The sequence below is a fragment of the Triticum urartu genome, chromosome 1 (genome assembly GCF_003073215.2).
Source record: "Triticum urartu cultivar G1812 chromosome 1, Tu2.1, whole genome shotgun sequence".
NCBI lineage: Eukaryota > Viridiplantae > Streptophyta > Magnoliopsida > Poales > Poaceae > Triticum > Triticum urartu.
Genome location: NC_053022.1, coordinates 460099590 through 460116219, shown reverse-complemented (window position 1 = coordinate 460116219; position 16630 = coordinate 460099590). Strand labels below are relative to the sequence as shown.

At 46.6% G+C, this 16630-nt stretch overlaps 2 protein-coding genes across 2 annotated transcripts; both read left to right on the top strand.

The window, feature by feature from the left end:
* Nucleotides 1-5222: 5222 nt before the first annotated feature.
* On the top strand, nt 5223-7315 carry LOC125518939 (pectinesterase-like). Its single transcript, XM_048683826.1, has 2 exons — nt 5223-6256; nt 6497-7315. Exons 1-2 carry the CDS (start codon nt 5284-5286, stop codon nt 7192-7194), a joined length of 1671 nt encoding a protein of 556 aa, XP_048539783.1. The 5' UTR covers nt 5223-5283; the 3' UTR covers nt 7195-7315.
* Nucleotides 7316-10905: 3590 nt separating this feature from the next.
* LOC125518928 lies at nt 10906-16369 on the top strand. The gene is made up of 7 exons (XM_048683818.1): nt 10906-12667; nt 13455-13510; nt 13697-13972; nt 14234-14470; nt 14608-14727; nt 14850-14978; nt 15951-16369. Exons 1-7 carry the CDS (start codon nt 11035-11037, stop codon nt 15969-15971), a joined length of 2472 nt encoding a protein of 823 aa, XP_048539775.1. The 5' UTR covers nt 10906-11034; the 3' UTR covers nt 15972-16369.
* The last annotated feature ends 261 nt before the right edge of the window (nt 16370-16630 follow it).

The window sequence follows — 16630 nt, the reverse complement described above, 5'->3', positions numbered from 1 at the left end:
TTTTTTTGGAAACGGAGGCAAAAGCTTAGTCTCATCCATTAAATAATAAGTTAGAGTGATATTACAGTGTCCCCCTTGTTACAAAATTGTTACTCTCCTGTCATTAGTTTTCCAAATGCTTTGCGTGTGTGACTTCCGAAGGGCTGCATCGTTCTTGATCATGTTGAAGATGATAAATGGAGGGGAAGATTTGTGCTGGAAGACCCTTGTTTCAAAGGGGTGTTATGTAGGCACGCCCAAAGGGTAACAAATAACATGATGAAGCCCAAAGTCCCAAGTATGAGGCGGCTTAATTTTCTCCACCCAAGCATCGTCTTTCATTGCCTCCCTAGCCTTCCATCGCTTCCCCTTCAAGGCCTCAAAGATGATCGGTGCAATCTCTTTTGGCTTGCTCCCATGGCGAGTCCCAGAATGGTGTTCGTGCTCTATTGCCCATGATGATATTCGTGGAGGCTTAGAAGACCTCGAGGTCCGCTTCATCGCAAGGGTTTTCCATTCCCACCCAAAGCTTGGTAGGGTCCTTCCAGTGGTACCATGGTCATCGGAGTCTAAGAAGGTGAGAAATTTTGTAAGGTTTAGGATACAAAGCCCTCCAAACTCAGTCGGTCGTCGAAACCCTAGAGGACGCATGATAGGTTGTCGATGTCTTCTCTAATTGGGGCCATAAAATTGCAGCATCGTCCGTGAAAACGGATGTATGAAATATAGTTTTCCGCCCTCTTATCCTATGCAGCAGGCCATGACGGGTGGCCAAGTTAAGAATCCGTTGAAGAGGGTCAATGGCAATGACAAACAACAACGGGGGTAGGGAGTCGCCTTATCGTAGTCCCCGACAATGCTTGATAGGAGGGTCGGGGATGCCGTTTAGCAACATTCTCAATGATGAAGTAGAAAAGAGTGGTGATCCATTCTCGGAACTTGTTTGGGAACTCTTGCCGTTGCAGGAGATCGAGGATGTATTCCCATTTTATAGAGTCAAAAACCTTGCGGATGTCTATCTTGAAAAGGAGGGATGTTTCTTTTTCTTTTTTCTTTTTTTTGCTTTGTGCAGTCGTCTCGCAAAGCTGCGCACGGACATGAAGTTGTTATGAATATTCCTTTTCCTTATGAAGGCGCTTTGGGCATTGGAGACAAGGTTGTCCATATGTGAGGAGCAAGCCAGTTTGCAGGCACCTTGACAATGATTTTGTGGTGATGTGAATGAGGCTAATTGGCCTATAGTCGGTGATGCCTTTCGCCCCACTTTCTTGGACAGGGGCACAATGTTGGCGGAATTTAGCCACTCCAGTTGTGAAGAATGAAGGCCCGAGAAGTAATTTATCGCCCTCATCACATCATATTTGATGATGTCCCAACAGCGTTCGAAGAAGGCGCTCGTGAAGCTGTTCGGGTCCAGAGCCTTGTTGCCAGGCATTTGATTGATTGCCTCTTTAATCTCATCTTCGGTGAATGGATCGTCTAGACTTTGCAGATCATGAGTTTTTCGTTTTGGGACAATGCATTAGTCGGTTGGCAATACTCCTACATGTTGGTTAATCGGAATGTTATCCAATCATATTACGTAACGATGACAGCCTCATTTACCAGGGAATGACTTTTATTGTATCCTGGGTTAAAGATTCCCCAAAAGACACTATATCGTGCTACATTGTCGTCATAGATTTGTTATTTTTTCAGCGTGAAGTCGATGGGAAATCATTCGTTGGCCAAACTTTTACATGAATACAAATACTTTTTTTTTGCAGGGATGAATACTAGTACTTCATCATATTTGATTCCAAAAAAGACATGGAGTTTGTTGACTTTCTTTGGAATTACTACTAAATTATTTGGCGCATATAGGGTGCGCTCAGCAAGCTGGGACCTCATGTATGTGATCGTTCGGTCAGACTTTGGTCGCTTCTCCTCTTCCATTCCAGAGTCCAGAGTCCAGACACACAGCAGGTTTGCATCTTCTTACGTAGAGACAAAAAAAGATGTGTGTTTTCCGGATCTGCCGAACTTGATTCAGACTGGAATGCGGCCAGCCGTCAAAGGGTCACCGTCCTCCACTAGGCTTGGCCGACAGACCATATCGGGCACATAGCATTGAAAGTTCCTCCTCCACTACTAGTACTAGCATGCATTTCCTTTTGCTCAGAGTCTGAGTAGCTTCAGTTCGTTGCTGTTTCCATGGACTAATAAGCTGATCGGCGACGGGTAGCTAGCTAGAAATGCTTTATGCTTGGCATGGCAGCTGCCATTTCGTCGAAACCCCGAGTAAAACCGCAAGGGCAGCCGTAGAAACAAGTGAAAAGCTCTAATAGTCTAGTACTTTCGTACTAGTACACAATAGAGGTAGAAGCTCAACGTTGAAGAAGAATTTCAGAGTTGAAGTTGTCCGTGCTCTGGTACGCACGTTCCCCTCGTTCCACCAGTAGATTTCCGAGCCCGCACGCCGTCGACTGTTGAGTGCCGCTGGGGTTTGATATAAATGTTGGCAATCTACTCCCTCCGTTTCAAATTACTCGTCACAGAAATAAATGTATCTAGAACTAAAATACATCTAGATACATCCATACCTGTGATAAGTAATTTGAAACAGAGGAAGTATATAGGTAGCTAAATCTTGATTCGTTAAACTACAGTCGAATTGTAGACCGCACCACTCCATTCTTCACTTTTCGCGCGATCAGAGGCTGTGGATCGCTCACTCGAGGCCACCGAATCCGTGGCGCGCACGATTCAATTCGGTCTAGTTAAACACACGGTCGACGCTAAGCTAAAGTTCCAGTAGGATCAATGCATGCACGCTACTACACTAGTTTAAGAGTAATTAGCTAGTAGCACGAGTTACTTAGCCACCGGCCGGACGCCAACACGTCCACTAAATCCACTAGCACTAGCTAGGGCGGTGACCCTATTCATTCATTCGATCTGCTTAGTGGTTGCCTAACTGCGTGGAACGCACGAGACCACAGAAATACAATGTGATTCTTGTGGCTGTAAAATCTCAACACTCTGGCGTAATCGGACGTGTGGATCTCGTTAGTTGTGCCTTGATCAGCAGCAAACACAGTGGAGTTCGTTAGGTTCAGCTTTGCACCGGGCAAATGGGTTTAGTGCTTTTTGACGGCGCCACCAAATCTTCAAGCAAGGTGTTTTCCTACTAGGAGAGAGCCACCAAGGATTCATTCAAGGATGCTGACCTGCTGAGTCAAGGAAGGGAGGGAGTCTATGGCCCCATGTATGCAATGTTTTCGAAATTGGAGGAACACTAAAGATTCAAATAAGGCATGAAATATACGCTAAGTCTGGCTAGATAAAATGTTTCGGATAACTGAGGCTCTAGGGCATGTTGTTTGTTTTTTGTACTTAGGAGAGTGTTCTCTTGTTCTTGTCTCTGTCTCTGTTTGGGTTGATCCATGTACTTCTATGGTTGCTGAACCTTGTATGAGCCCTTTGGGCTCCTCTTTTCTAATCTAAATGTAATCTGCATACAATTCTTCTGCATGGTTCCAAAAAAAATAAAATTGTGGTTGTACTCCTAATCCACCATGGTTAAACCTTGGGCTGACAGTTCTGGTTTTCTCCTCCGACATCGTAGTCGTGCAAGGGTGTCAGTTCTGGAGTTTGATGGCGTGTCCGGAGACACGTTGCCCTGGTCTGATTCTTTCAACGACAATGATTTTACTTCAGGCAAACTACTTCGGAGCAGTGGCGGAGCTAGCCAGTACATGGAGCCGGGGCAAAATACAAGGAGATGTGGTTATGGGCATTTGCCTACTAAAACTGATGATTAATTCCCCATCTCCTTTTATAATCAAGTGGGAATTTCTGGGCAGAGCCCGGGCAGCTGCCCAGGGTCCCCGGGAGGTGGCTCCACCACTGCTTCGGAGGTTCGTAAAGTTGCAGATCAGCGATGGGGCACGTCGAGCTCGGGCGAAGAGGTGATTTGTCTCCTTTTCCATGGTTGAGAGGTATATGCGTTGGATTTTTGCGTAGGATTATCCTATCTTTTCAGCCCTGTAATCTCGGTGTTTACGTGGCTTGTAACAGAATCTTTATTTTTTGATGAGACATGTATTACCATGCAAAAAGAAGGTTTGATCCTCTACATGCCTCATTTAAGGCATGCTATTCTTTTAGTAGAAAATGACTTCATTAATACTGAAACACGGAGACTCTAGATTTTAGTGCATGATGTGTGAGTGTCTGACTATCATGTATGTATGTCTATGTTTAACTACATGTTCACTAAAAAAACAAATATTTTCAGCAAAAAACTATATTTAAATTAATTGGATGAAACATTTTGTAAAAAAATTATTTCTACTAGGAGATTAAGGTTATGGTTAGGTCTCAGTAGACTAAGACTTAACCAAGTCTAAATCAAGTGACATAACATGTAAGAAAGAAAAAAGAAAAAGAAAAATGAAAATTTTGCACGGATGTTAATGTAAGATCCGATGAATATAGCTTCGACTTAGACTTGGTTAGATTCAGTCGACTGGGATTTAGCAATCCCGAAAGATTAAACATTTTTATGTAGAGAAAGCACTACTCCCCTCCGATCCATGTTACTTGTCGCAGCTTTAGTACGACAAGTAATATGGATCCGAGTTAGTATTAAGTTTTCTCCAAATCTAAGAGAAGCAAGATAAAGATGATAGTACACGAAAAGAAGCATTCACGAATGGTGTATGGTTTTTGTGCTTTGGCACATATCAACTGAGTTTTGGCCCCATATCCGCTTTACATTTTTGTCCTGGTTTATTGGTTTTTATTTTGGCAATCCCCGACAGGGATATATAACCCAACCACATATAGGATTAACACGCATTACATATTACTCGCAAAAAAACCCAAAAAAAACACGCATTACATATTCCCCTAAACACACACATTGCACATGTCCAATGAATCACAATACATGTTGCTGTAATTTGTTAACCCATGGAAGAAGAAGTGTCATTTGATTGAATCCTACCAAACCAACCCATGCAAACGTCGCCTCCCCCGTGTAATGCATCACATGCATCTCCAGCTCGAGGGTTTGACTTGTCCCTTGAGCAGTGCTTCCTTCTTTTTTCCTTGGCGTCACCGCCATCCAACCGATCGACCATCGTCCAAACGCGTTTCTTAATCAGGGACCCCAAAGACCAGCCAACCTTCCAAAAACACCACGACTCCTATCTTGCACACACCCACACTGAATCTGCTTATAAAAGGCCGGCGCAGCTCGTGCAATCGCCATCTCAAGCAGGGACACTGCACTTGACAACCTCGATCGCCATCTCAAACATGGCGGCGTACCACCCTGCCGCGGCGCTCTCCTTCCTCCTCGTGCTCTCGCTCTTCCTCCTGGCCCGCGCCGACCCGCCGCCGGCCACGCCGGTGCCGCCCTCCACGGCGTGCGACGACACGACGGACCCCGCATTCTGCCGCTCCGTGCTCCCGGCCAACGGCACCGGCAACCTCTACGCCTACGGCCGCTTCTCCGCCGCCAGGTCCCTCTCCAACGCCAACCGGTTCCTCGGCCTCGTCAACCGGTACCTCGCCCGCGGCGGCCTCTCCGGCGCCGCGGTCGCCGCGCTGCAGGACTGCCAGCTCCTCTCCGGGCTCAACATCGACTTCCTCTCCGCGGCCGGCGCCACGCTGAACACCACCAAGTCGGCGCTCCTCAACCCGCAGGCCGAGGACGTGCAGACGCTGCTGTCGGCCATCCTGACCAACCAGCAGACGTGCGCCGACGGCCTGCAGGCCGCCGCGTCGGCGTGGTCCGTGCGCAGCGGCCTCGCCGTGCCCATGGCCAACAGCACCAAGCTCTACAGCATCTCGCTCTCGCTCTTCACCCGGGCGTGGGTGCCCCGCGGCAAGGGCAGGAAGCCGAGGCCGGCGCCGTCGTCGTCCGCGAAGCCGCCTCGGCAGCGCGGGAGGGGCCTGTTCGACGCCACGGACGACGAGATGGTGCGCAGGATGGCGCTCGAGGGGGCCGTGGCGGCGGTGTCGGTGGCCGGCGCGGTGACCGTGGACCAGAGCGGCGCGGGGAACTACACGACCGTCGGGGACGCCGTGGCGGCGGCGCCGAGCAACCTTGGCGCCAGCAGCGGGTACTTCGTGATACGCGTGGCCGCGGGCGTGTACGAGGAGAATGTGGTGGTGCCCAAGAGCAAGAAGTATGTCATGATGGTCGGCGACGGCATCGGCCAGACGGTGATCACCGGCAACCGGAGCGTGGTCGACGGCTGGACCACCTTCAACTCCGCCACGTTCGGTGCGTTGCTCAATTTAGCTTCCTTTATCTTTACTCCGCTTTTGGCTTGGCTTCGTTTGAAAGTTTGGCCGTGCTATTTCTATAGTGCCGGTTGAAATGTACCTACCATTGACATGATCCCATGACACGACTGCCCAACATGTTCTAGAGCTTCTGTTGTGAGCTTGACTACACTTACGTTACTGCCTTGCATGATGAACGTGCTGGGCGCGTCCTAACTTTGAAGATTCGACCATGCAGCCGTGCTCGGGCAAGGGTTCGTGGCGGTGAACATGACGTTCCGCAACACGGCGGGGCCGGCGAAGCACCAGGCGGTGGCGCTCCGGAGCGGGGCCGACCTCTCGACGTTCTACCAGTGCAGCTTCGAGGGGTACCAGGACACGCTCTACACCCACTCCCTCCGCCAGTTCTACCGCGCGTGCGACGTCTACGGCACCGTCGACTACGTCTTCGGCAACGCCGCCGTCGTGTTCCAGGACTGCACGCTCTACAACCGCCTCCCCATGGCCGGCCAGAGCAACACCGTCACGGCGCAGGGCCGCTCCGACCCGAACCAGAACACGGGCACCACCATCCAGGGCTGCTCCATCGTGGCCGCGCCGGAGCTCGCCGCCAACACGGCCTTCGCCACCACCACCTACCTGGGGCGGCCGTGGAAGATGTACTCGCGCACGGTGATCATGCAGTCGGACGTGGCCGGGCTCGTCGACCCGGCGGGCTGGATGCCGTGGAGCGGCGACTTCGCGCTCGCCACGCTCTACTACGCCGAGTACGACAACTCCGGCGCTGGGTCGGACACGAGCAGGAGGGTGAACTGGCCGGGGTACCACGTGCTCAACAGCACCGTCGACGCCGGCAACTTCACCGTCGCCAACATGGTGCTCGGGGATTTCTGGCTGCCGCAAACCGGCGTGCCCTTCACCGTCGGGCTCAACTGATCCATCATCTGACTCAGTGCACCAGACATTACAACATGCGCAAGAAATATATATTGAAATAGCTAGATATATACAGAGAATAAAGTTCAAAGAATATATACCTCGGAGGCAAATGCTTTAACTCATGAGTCTTTCAATTCTTACGTGTAGAATTGACAGATTCCAACTTTATATACTCCCTCCATCCGGAAATACTTGTCCTAAAAATGGTTGTATTTAGATTTGTTTTAGTTATAGATACATCAATTTTATTCATATTTAGGACAAGTATTTCCGGATGGAGGGAGTAACTTATGGGTGGTAGAATGACATTTTAGTCACATTTTTCTTGTTCGTCCGATTACAATCTTGCACCTGGTTTTGTCTTCTGTTGGACAGAAGTAACTGAAATAATGCAAGTTTTAGTCAATCTGTCCTTTGTTGCTACCTTTTCAAATTTGCAGCGGGAAGAACTTGACCAAAATTTGTATAAGTTTTAGTTGATCTGTTGCATACGGTTAATGATCTGAATTTGTGTTAGAGGCGAGGAGAAAATCGAGTGGAAATTGTGCGAGGTTTAGACATTTTGTCCCATGTGCTTATTCTTTTGAATCTTTCTTTTGCGAAACTATTCTTTTGAATCCGAGTAGATGGCGGGTAGAAACCGACTAAAAATTAATCAATGCTGAGTAGAAATCAATCTCTTGCATGTGTCTGTTATTTTGAGTTTGTGCTAAAATCAAGGAGAAAACGACTAAAATTGTGCAAGTTCCAATGACATGCCCATGTGCCTATTCTTTTGGATTTGTGCTAAATGAGGGGACAAATTGATTGAAAATGTGAAATTTTAGTCACTTCTATCTGCCGCAAAAACACACACATCCAAAAGCCCAGTTTTAAAGCAATTAACACCAACAATCTAGCACACGAACATTATAGCATCAAAATCCATAATTAAGTAAAAAAATTATCATTCAGTCAACAAGCCTACAATACTCAACCTAAACATCGTATATTTCGTGGCATCATCAAAACCAGTCGCGGATGCAGATACAATACATATGTAATGGTGACAACATTATTATTGATCAATTGATGACTCAGTGTTGCAGATTGATTCTCTCCTCAACCCATTTCACTAACAGCCTAACAACAATGATGTCGAGTGGAGAAATAGTTAGCTAATCTTCAGGCCACGCAAGCCGAGGGTAAAGTCACCAATAGAGTAGTTATGTCGATCATGAGTGTTGTACTTCCATGGAACCGTTAGTAGTGTTGCGCCCCCGAACCAGGCGGCCCATACATATGACATGTGATCTTCATTGCAAGTCGGCCATTTGCGAATCCCCGAGTACAAGTTAATGTGTCAAACTAATAATAGAATATGGGCGGAAGATCAAATCGTGCATCTTCGTTATATAACACTAAACCGTCCTCCTGATTTCATCTGCACCGCCTTCCTCCCACCCCCGATCCCATCTGCTCACCTCCAGCTCTCACGAGCAGCCCCGCCTCCTCCTCTACCTCCGGCCCCATGGTCATACCGCGTTGCACCCAGCATCGCCCCCTCCCCCCTATCCTGCTGATGGCCTCGTAGTTGTCGTCCCTCACTCCATCCCGACTCTGCCGCCTCCTCCCCTATGTGGCCACTTTTTTGGTAACAAATGGAAGCTTCAGGAACTTATACTTTCCACCAAAAAGCACACTCGAAATCACAACTTAAAAGTTTTTTTAATGAATTAAGGGGGTTTCTCCCAATTTCATATGTCCATGAAACTGGTAATACTTAAATTAATGGACCACTCAATAGAATGGTTCCACGGTATCCTTACAGGCACCCCACAATACCATCACACTCCAACAAAATCATTAACCCACTTTCATATATCACATCATTATTTGTAAGAGGACAAACATCTAGCATCTATCCAGCCATTATAAGCTCCTCTGCAAGCATCTTCGCAAAAATTCAACCACCTAGTCTCAGTATAGTAGGGGTCCACCCTTTTATTCTGCTAAACATTTAAAAGCAAAAATACTAACAATCTATGACATGCACACCATAGTCTTATAGAGGGCGATTGTGACTATGTTGTATTTTATGTTGTTATCATCACTGTTCTTCATAGACAAGATGTTCGGTAAACACAAGGAACAATGAAAATATGTATAGAGCTATTCAACGCCTTTTAATACTATGGACCTCATTGATTCGCAGAACTATACAAACACGAGAATAAGAAAAACATAGAACTGGAATGTCATATCCATTCCAATTCTATATGATTTGAGTTTGTTCGATTGTGTAGAGGTAAAACAAAAAATTATTTCTAAGAGGTCGGAGTGAACGCTTGATTTCCTATGAAATGATTCATTGGGAAAATTTTCTATAGGGTTAAATTATACAAATCAAACAATCACCGAATGAAAATTCCTACGAATTCAGACTCCATAGAAAATCCTATGAAAATACTTTGAGTCAAAGAGGCTGTAGACATGTCAGTAGTACCCCTTGCGATGTAGCCTCGTTGCGGCCTAAGAAAATGTTTCATAAGTTCTTTTTTAAAACCCCACTCAACTTTATTTAATCATGACTTTTAAAGGGATCATTACAAGATCATGGGGATTGCCTAGCCATACATTTTGAACACCGATAAGTGTCACACATGTGGGCGTTAAAGAGTCCGTCCACACATTTTGTGTGGTGTATAAAAGGAACAACCCACATATTTACGTGTGGGCAAAATAACTACCGCTCACATGCCTTTTTTTCCCCTCCTGATCCCTCTCACACGCGTGCGTGTGGGCGCCCACACGCCCGTATGTCAGGCCTCGTACCTCCTGGTCCCGCACGCCACGCGTGACGGTCACCGCGCGCCCGCAGTTGCCATGGTCCAGACCCTCGTCCATGTTCGTTTAACTGCAATTGCCATGTCGCTGAACTACGGTTGCCATGTCGGACAACTGCAGTTGCCATGGTTGCTCAACTGCGGTTGCCATGTATGCTCTGATCTAATATAGTTGTCATGATTTCATAACTTTAGAAGTTACCACATACTAACGCTAGGCAGTTGAGAGAGTTGCCATGTGCTCACAAGCATGCTAGAGCAGTTGCCATGTAAGAAGGAAGAGTTGTCATCTGCTTACGTGCACGTTAGGGCAGTTGCCATGTACATGCACGTTAGGGCAGTTGCCATGTACCATGTAAAAACATATGGCAACTCGGTAAAAGAGAGTTGCCATTTGCTTACGTGCGCACTAGGCAGTTGCCGTGTACCCTGCAAAACACATGGCAAACTCGGGTAAAAAAAGAGTTGCCACCTGCTCATAAAGCACACTAGGGGCAGTTGTCATGTGCGCTGCAAAACACATGGCAACTAGCAGTTTGGGTGTGGGAGAGAAGACGGGCGTGCGGGCGAGATGGCAAATGTCCACACACTAGTCCTTGTGTGTGCGTGCAAAGTGACGTGTGGGCGAACTGCTGTACGCCCACACACCAGCCCCTCCTGTGTGGTGAAACGGCCGTGTGGGCGACCGGTTAAACGCCCACACACCAGACCAGTCCTACGTGGCATTAAAAACATGTCAAGATTTATGCGCTCACGAACGGACGCGGTGGGCGTTAACATTTACCGATGTTCAGAAAATTCCAGCCCGCCGGAACTGAACTCTTCAGGCTTTGGCGACTCCTACGAAATTCGTCGCGTTGTTGTGCAGCCGCACGGTCCACACTATGGCGCGACACGTCATCCTCGGGCACGGTCGATAAACGAACTACTCCGAGTCGCCGGCCGGCCCCGCCTCCTCCCTCGAGGCACCCTCTGCCCCAGCGGAAGCCGAAGCCGAGCCGAAGCGACGGCCATGGCGAGCGCCGCGCCGCCGCCGCCAGACGCGGAGCCGCCCGAGTGCCCGGTGTGCCTCTCCCCCTTCGACGACTCCTCCGTCGTGCCGCGCGTCCTCCCGTGCGGCCACTCCCTCTGCGGCTCCTGCATCTCCTCCCTCCCGCCGGCCTCCGCGTCGGCCGCGGCCTCGTCCCTCCGCTGCCCGCTCTGCTCCCAGTGCGTCCCCTTCTCCCGGGCCCTCGGCCCCTCCTCCCTCCCCAAGAACCTCGCCCTCCTCTCACTCCTCCCCTCCCTCCCCAACCCTTCCCCGCCCCGCACCGCCGGCGCCGCCTCCGCGGCTCGACCCCTCCCTCTCCCGCTCCACGCCGCCCACTCGCGCCTCCTCGCCCGCTTCCGACACGCCATCCTCCCCGAGTCCGCCTCCCCGCTACACTCCTCGCCGCCCGGCCACCCTCCCGCCGGCCTCGCGCTCGGGTCGATCGCCTGCGACCTGGGAGCCCCCTGGTTCTGCTCGCGGGGTCACCCCGTAAGCCTCCTCCCGATCGACGCTCCCGCCGGCGGGGCGCCGACGCAGGAGGCCGCGTTCTACCGGCCCAGCCACGCCGCGCGGGTCATCGCCGCGATCGACGCGCTGAGCAGCGCCGCCAGGGAGGAGATGGTCGATTTGGTGGCCGCCTCCACGCGACTGGCGCGGCGGGTGTGCAGGGTTTACGGCGCCTGGATGGGCCCCGATGCGGCAACGCTGTGGCTGGTCTCTGAACGGCACACGCCGGGAGTTCCCCCCTTGCTGAATGACAGGAGCGACGAGCTGGAAACTGTGGCTCGGGTTGGAGCTCTTGGAATGGAGGTGTGTGAAGCGCTCATGGGATTGCACGGCGAGGGGCTGGTGCTGGGTTGCCTCCGGCTGGACTGCTTCCGCCTTGATCACTTTGGGCGCTGCCTGCTCGACTTGAATGAGGTATTGGCCTTGTGCCGTGGAGTCCGGGCAGGGGTTTGCTTGTCCATGGACGGTGCTTTGGTTGCTCCCGAGATGACAGCAATTCTGAGGGACGCCACAAGGACGAGGAGTCATGATTTCAATGGCTTGATAGGGCGTAATTCAGATGTTTGGTTGCTGGGTTGTATATTGGCGGCGCTTGTTACTGGAGAGGAGCGGCTTGCGGCGGGGTGGAATACTGATGGATCATATGATGATTGGCAGAAGGAAGTGCTTGCGAGGCTTGACGCTGCATTGGTTGGTACACAGTTAGAACCATTGGCTGCAACTACAGCGTTATGCCTGAGCTATGAACCAGAATGCCGCCCAGAGATTGCTGATGTTTGGAAATGTATCAGAGGCTCACAGATGAAACCTGGTGCTGATGCTTTGGCTCCTGCTGATGATATTGTAGCTCAGAAAAGTTTTAGGTGTTTGCTCCTCGGGGAGTTGTCCTCAATGTGCTCCGCCCAAGCTGTTGAGTCAGATGAAATAGTGCAGCCCTCTCAAGATTCTGATGACAAAAATTCAACTCCAGATGATGAAAGCAATTGTGGTTGCTCAAACGATGAGTCTGTTTGCACAGCAGGAACAGATGAGCCACAGCGTAATGGAGTGTTTAAATCTTCAACTCTGCTTGCTCACCGTGACTGCGTCACAGGATTAGCCATTGGAGGTATAAACATGGCCAGTGTGCTGTGTACATAATACACTGTTTCATTATTGGAGGCATATCCTGTCATGCCATAATTTAGTACAATCATGCAAAACATTTTGATCTGGGGACCGATGCAATATGAAAAATTCTGGAAAGAAATGATAATTAGGTCTATGGAGTGTTATAGTACCCTTCAAAATTTCAACTTGAAACTCAAAATGTGTTAGAAGAAAACAGTGTATAATTCTTTGAATGAAACCTCCATTTTGGTCTGTTTCTGTTCTCTGTTATTATGTCATTTTTCAGATTTATTTTATCATTTTCATTTCTTTGGACATAGATTATAACTTGAAATTCCATAGTGTAGTGTTGAGAAATACATCTAATAAATTTTTTTGCTGAGTTTTTTATGTTCATTTTATGCCAAAACCAAAATGAAATGCATAATTTGACCTTTCTATTACTCCCTCCGTTTACAAATATAAGACATTCTAACTTTTTTGTGAATTGGATGTATATAGACATGTTTTAGTGTGTTTGTTCACTCATTTCAGTCTGTATGTAGTCCATACTGAAATATCCAAAACATCTTATATTTGTGAACGGAGGGAGTATTTTGCGGTTCTGCTAGATATCTCACTTCATAGTTTGATGTCTTACTTACTAGTGTTTTATGTTGTGCTATGTTATTTGGTTTCTCTCCATGGCCATCGCTCGCCTTACCATACTAGTGGATCTTCCTAATGCCTTTGACCAGAATTATGACTCAAGTAATTGGTGTTGATGAATCTTTACTGTATTGCAGGGGGATTTTTGTTTAGTTCTTCCTACGACAAAACAATCAATGTATGGTCACTGCAGGTATGAAACTGTCGGTGTACCCTTTTCTCTTGATGAGCTGTTAATTGTGTGAGTTTCATTCTTGAAACAAATAACACGCTTTTCCCGGAATGAGAAATCACAGTGGCATACAGCAAACACATCCATTACCATAAAACACATAACCTTTCCGTGGCCCATCTTTTCTGACTTGACTTGCTTCTACAGGACTTCTCTCATGTGCAGACTTTAAAGGGTCATGAGCACAAAATCACAGCAATTGTTGTTGTTGACAATGATAACCAGTCTCTTTGTATAAGTGGAGACAGTGGCAGTGGAATTTTTGTCTGGCGTGTTGGTACCTCTCTCAAGCAAGAACCATTAAATAAATGGTATGAAACTAATGATTGGATCTACCGGGGTGTCCACTGCTTGGCTGTGTCTGGAACTGGTTATCTTTATACTGGCAGTAGAGACAAATCTATTAAAGCTTGGTCTCTGGAGGTAAAGATGCTAAGCTGACTTGCTTTTTCAGTGCCATGTTGAAACAGGGTGGTTAGTTGGGCTGTATTAAAAGTATAGACAATGGGACTAAGGTTTGTTCTGCATTTAGACTGCAAAATGGTTTCCTTTTCTATTGGATCATCTAGTCTTTGTCTGAATAATGAGCCTGTATCTTCTGGCATTCATAAAGCTGTTTAATCTGCCAAACCATTTTGGCAATTTAAGAATGTTAGGAATTAATTCACAATCTCTCTTTGGCAGGATTATTCACTTGGATGCACTATGACAGGCCACAAGTCAACCGTGTCTTGCCTTGCAGTTGCTAGCGGTATTCTGTACAGTGGAAGTTGGGATGGTAGTATCCGATCATGGTGGCTTACTGATCACAGCCCGTTGTCTGTACTTGAAGATGATGCACCGGGAAGCATAGCCCCTGTGTTGTCAATTTCAACAGAAGCTAATTTTGTTGTTTCATCATATGAAAATGGCTGTTTGAAGGTTTCACTATATCTCAATCATGAATCGTGTTATAGATTAACTGCATGTTGTGTTATAATGTTTGCTTACAGTCGTTTGTAACACATATTTTTTTTTGGAATAATCACATGCTAAATTATGGTTATTTTATAAATCAGATTTGGAAGGATGATGTCCTCGTTAAGTCAGAGAAACTTCAAAATGCTTCTATTTACGCTGTTAAATTGAACGGTAAATGGCTATATACCGGTGGATTGAATAAAGCCATAAATATTCAGGTCTGTATTTCTGACACATATTTGGTGCCCTTAGAGCTTTTCAGAAATGGCCTTGAAGCTTCTCCATTGCTAACATATTATTTGTTGCCTTGCATTTTTATTTTTGGTCAATTCTTCTATAGGAGTTATTAGAAGACGAGTCAGAGTTGGAAATCAGAGATGTCGCTTCCATCTCTTGTGATTCAATTGTAACTTCAATATTGTACTGGAATGAAAAGCTGATAGTAGGACTCTCTAACAGGGAAATTAAGGTATATATGATTCCCCTTTGTTATACATTCATACATCATTTCCTTTGCATTTTATTCTAGCTTCTTGTTCTAGAGTAATTTAAAGGTGCACTCAAGAGAACGTGCTCCCTGGTGAAAAAATGCTTATGTTCCACTTGTTATATTTTTTCTTTAAAGTTACATACTCCCTCCATTCCACAATGTAGTGCTTCCTCTATCCACGTGCTTCAACTTTGACCGTGAATTTAACTGCCAAGACCGATTGCGGCGGGAGCAAAAATTATATCAGTGAATTCGTATTCGAATGAAGTTTTCAATTATATAATTTTTTCTCCCGCCGCAGTTGGTCTCATTGGTTAAATTTATGGTCAAAGTTGGACCTCGGGAAGCGCGGGCGCACTATATTTTGGAATGGAGGGAGTATAATTTTTTGAGTCCTTTATGTGATTGTGCAATTTCTTGGAAGAAGTTTCAGTTTTGCATCTTGATTCTTGTGTAAGAAAAGGTTTAGTGTTAACGAACTGCACTGTAGAGCCCTGAAATTTGGTCTTCGTCTAGAGTGCGAAAATGCTAGTTTTCCCCAAGTAAATTATGCAAACATTTACATCTGTAATTGCTTTTGAAATTGTCTGACATGTATGAATTTACTGGTCATCCCAACAGCACATGCTAGGAGCCATTTTACATGTGTAAACTTTAATGTTTGTTGCATCACTTATTTTACATTGTTACTTTGTACAGGCCAATCCACAACACTTATTACTTGCACAATGCTAGCCACTAACTTTTCCTCTAGGGAAACAATAACTTCTCATCAACTTCCATGTCAAATACAAAACCCAGAGTTCGGTTTCTAGAAATGAATGATCAGTGCATGCTTGATATTGTACTTCTCTCTGTTTATAATTTCATGGTACATAAATGGAACGAGCATTCTGGTACACTTTAAAGCTTATAAACAACTAAAAGCTGCTGCTTTTCATATTTCATCAGGTTTACGACAAGGGTTCTTAGACCAAATCAGGAGTCGCTTACCATTTGTTACTCCATGGCCCTATATATATTGTGAATAGCTCACTCTACAGCGAGCGTGATGAAGAAATACACATGGAAACATAACTTATCACCATTCTGATGAACTATGATACACCTGTATGGTAAAAGTTTGAAGGGAAATGCAAGCTAGATTAGGTATTTGTAACTTAAACAATTAGCCACTATAGGCATAATTATCTGTTATAATCCGCTATAGGCAGGGCATAGTGTTTGGGTGTGCTACTTTCTAAAATTGCTAAAGATTTTGGGCTGAACCTGAATGCTATATGGGTTGAATTTTAAGTGATTAAGTCTGAGCTTGGATGCTATATGGGTTGAAATTTTAAGTGACTATGTCCGTGTGCCCAATGAAGGCTTATCTTTACCTCAAAAAAATAAAATCAATAAAGGTTTATCCCTGCCTAACATGTACAACCATCGTCATCATCCAAATGCGATATAAGAGCATCTCCAACGCGACTCACCAAACGTCCTCCTTTATACTCCCTCCGTTCGAAAATACTTGTCCTAAAAATAGTTGTATCTAGACTTATTTTAGCTATAGATACATCTATTTTATTTATTTTTTGGACAAGTATTATATATCCATTTTTTGGACAAGTATCTAGACTTATTTT

Bases quoted from the DNA above. Each gene is read 5' to 3' on its own strand.
- LOC125518928 (XM_048683818.1), top strand. From the start codon at position 11,035: ATGGCGAGCGCCGCGCCGCCGCCGCCAGACGCGGAGCCGCCCGAGTGC. The intron at 12,668-13,454 runs GTATAAACATGG...ACTGTATTGCAG, and splicing joins CACAGGATTAGCCATTGGAG to GGGGATTTTTGTTTAGTTCT. The intron at 14,471-14,607 runs GTTTCACTATAT...TTTATAAATCAG, and splicing joins ATGAAAATGGCTGTTTGAAG to ATTTGGAAGGATGATGTCCT.
- LOC125518939 (XM_048683826.1), top strand. From the start codon at position 5,284: ATGGCGGCGTACCACCCTGCCGCGGCGCTCTCCTTCCTCCTCGTGCTC. The intron at 6,257-6,496 runs GTGCGTTGCTCA...TCGACCATGCAG, and splicing joins CTTCAACTCCGCCACGTTCG to CCGTGCTCGGGCAAGGGTTC.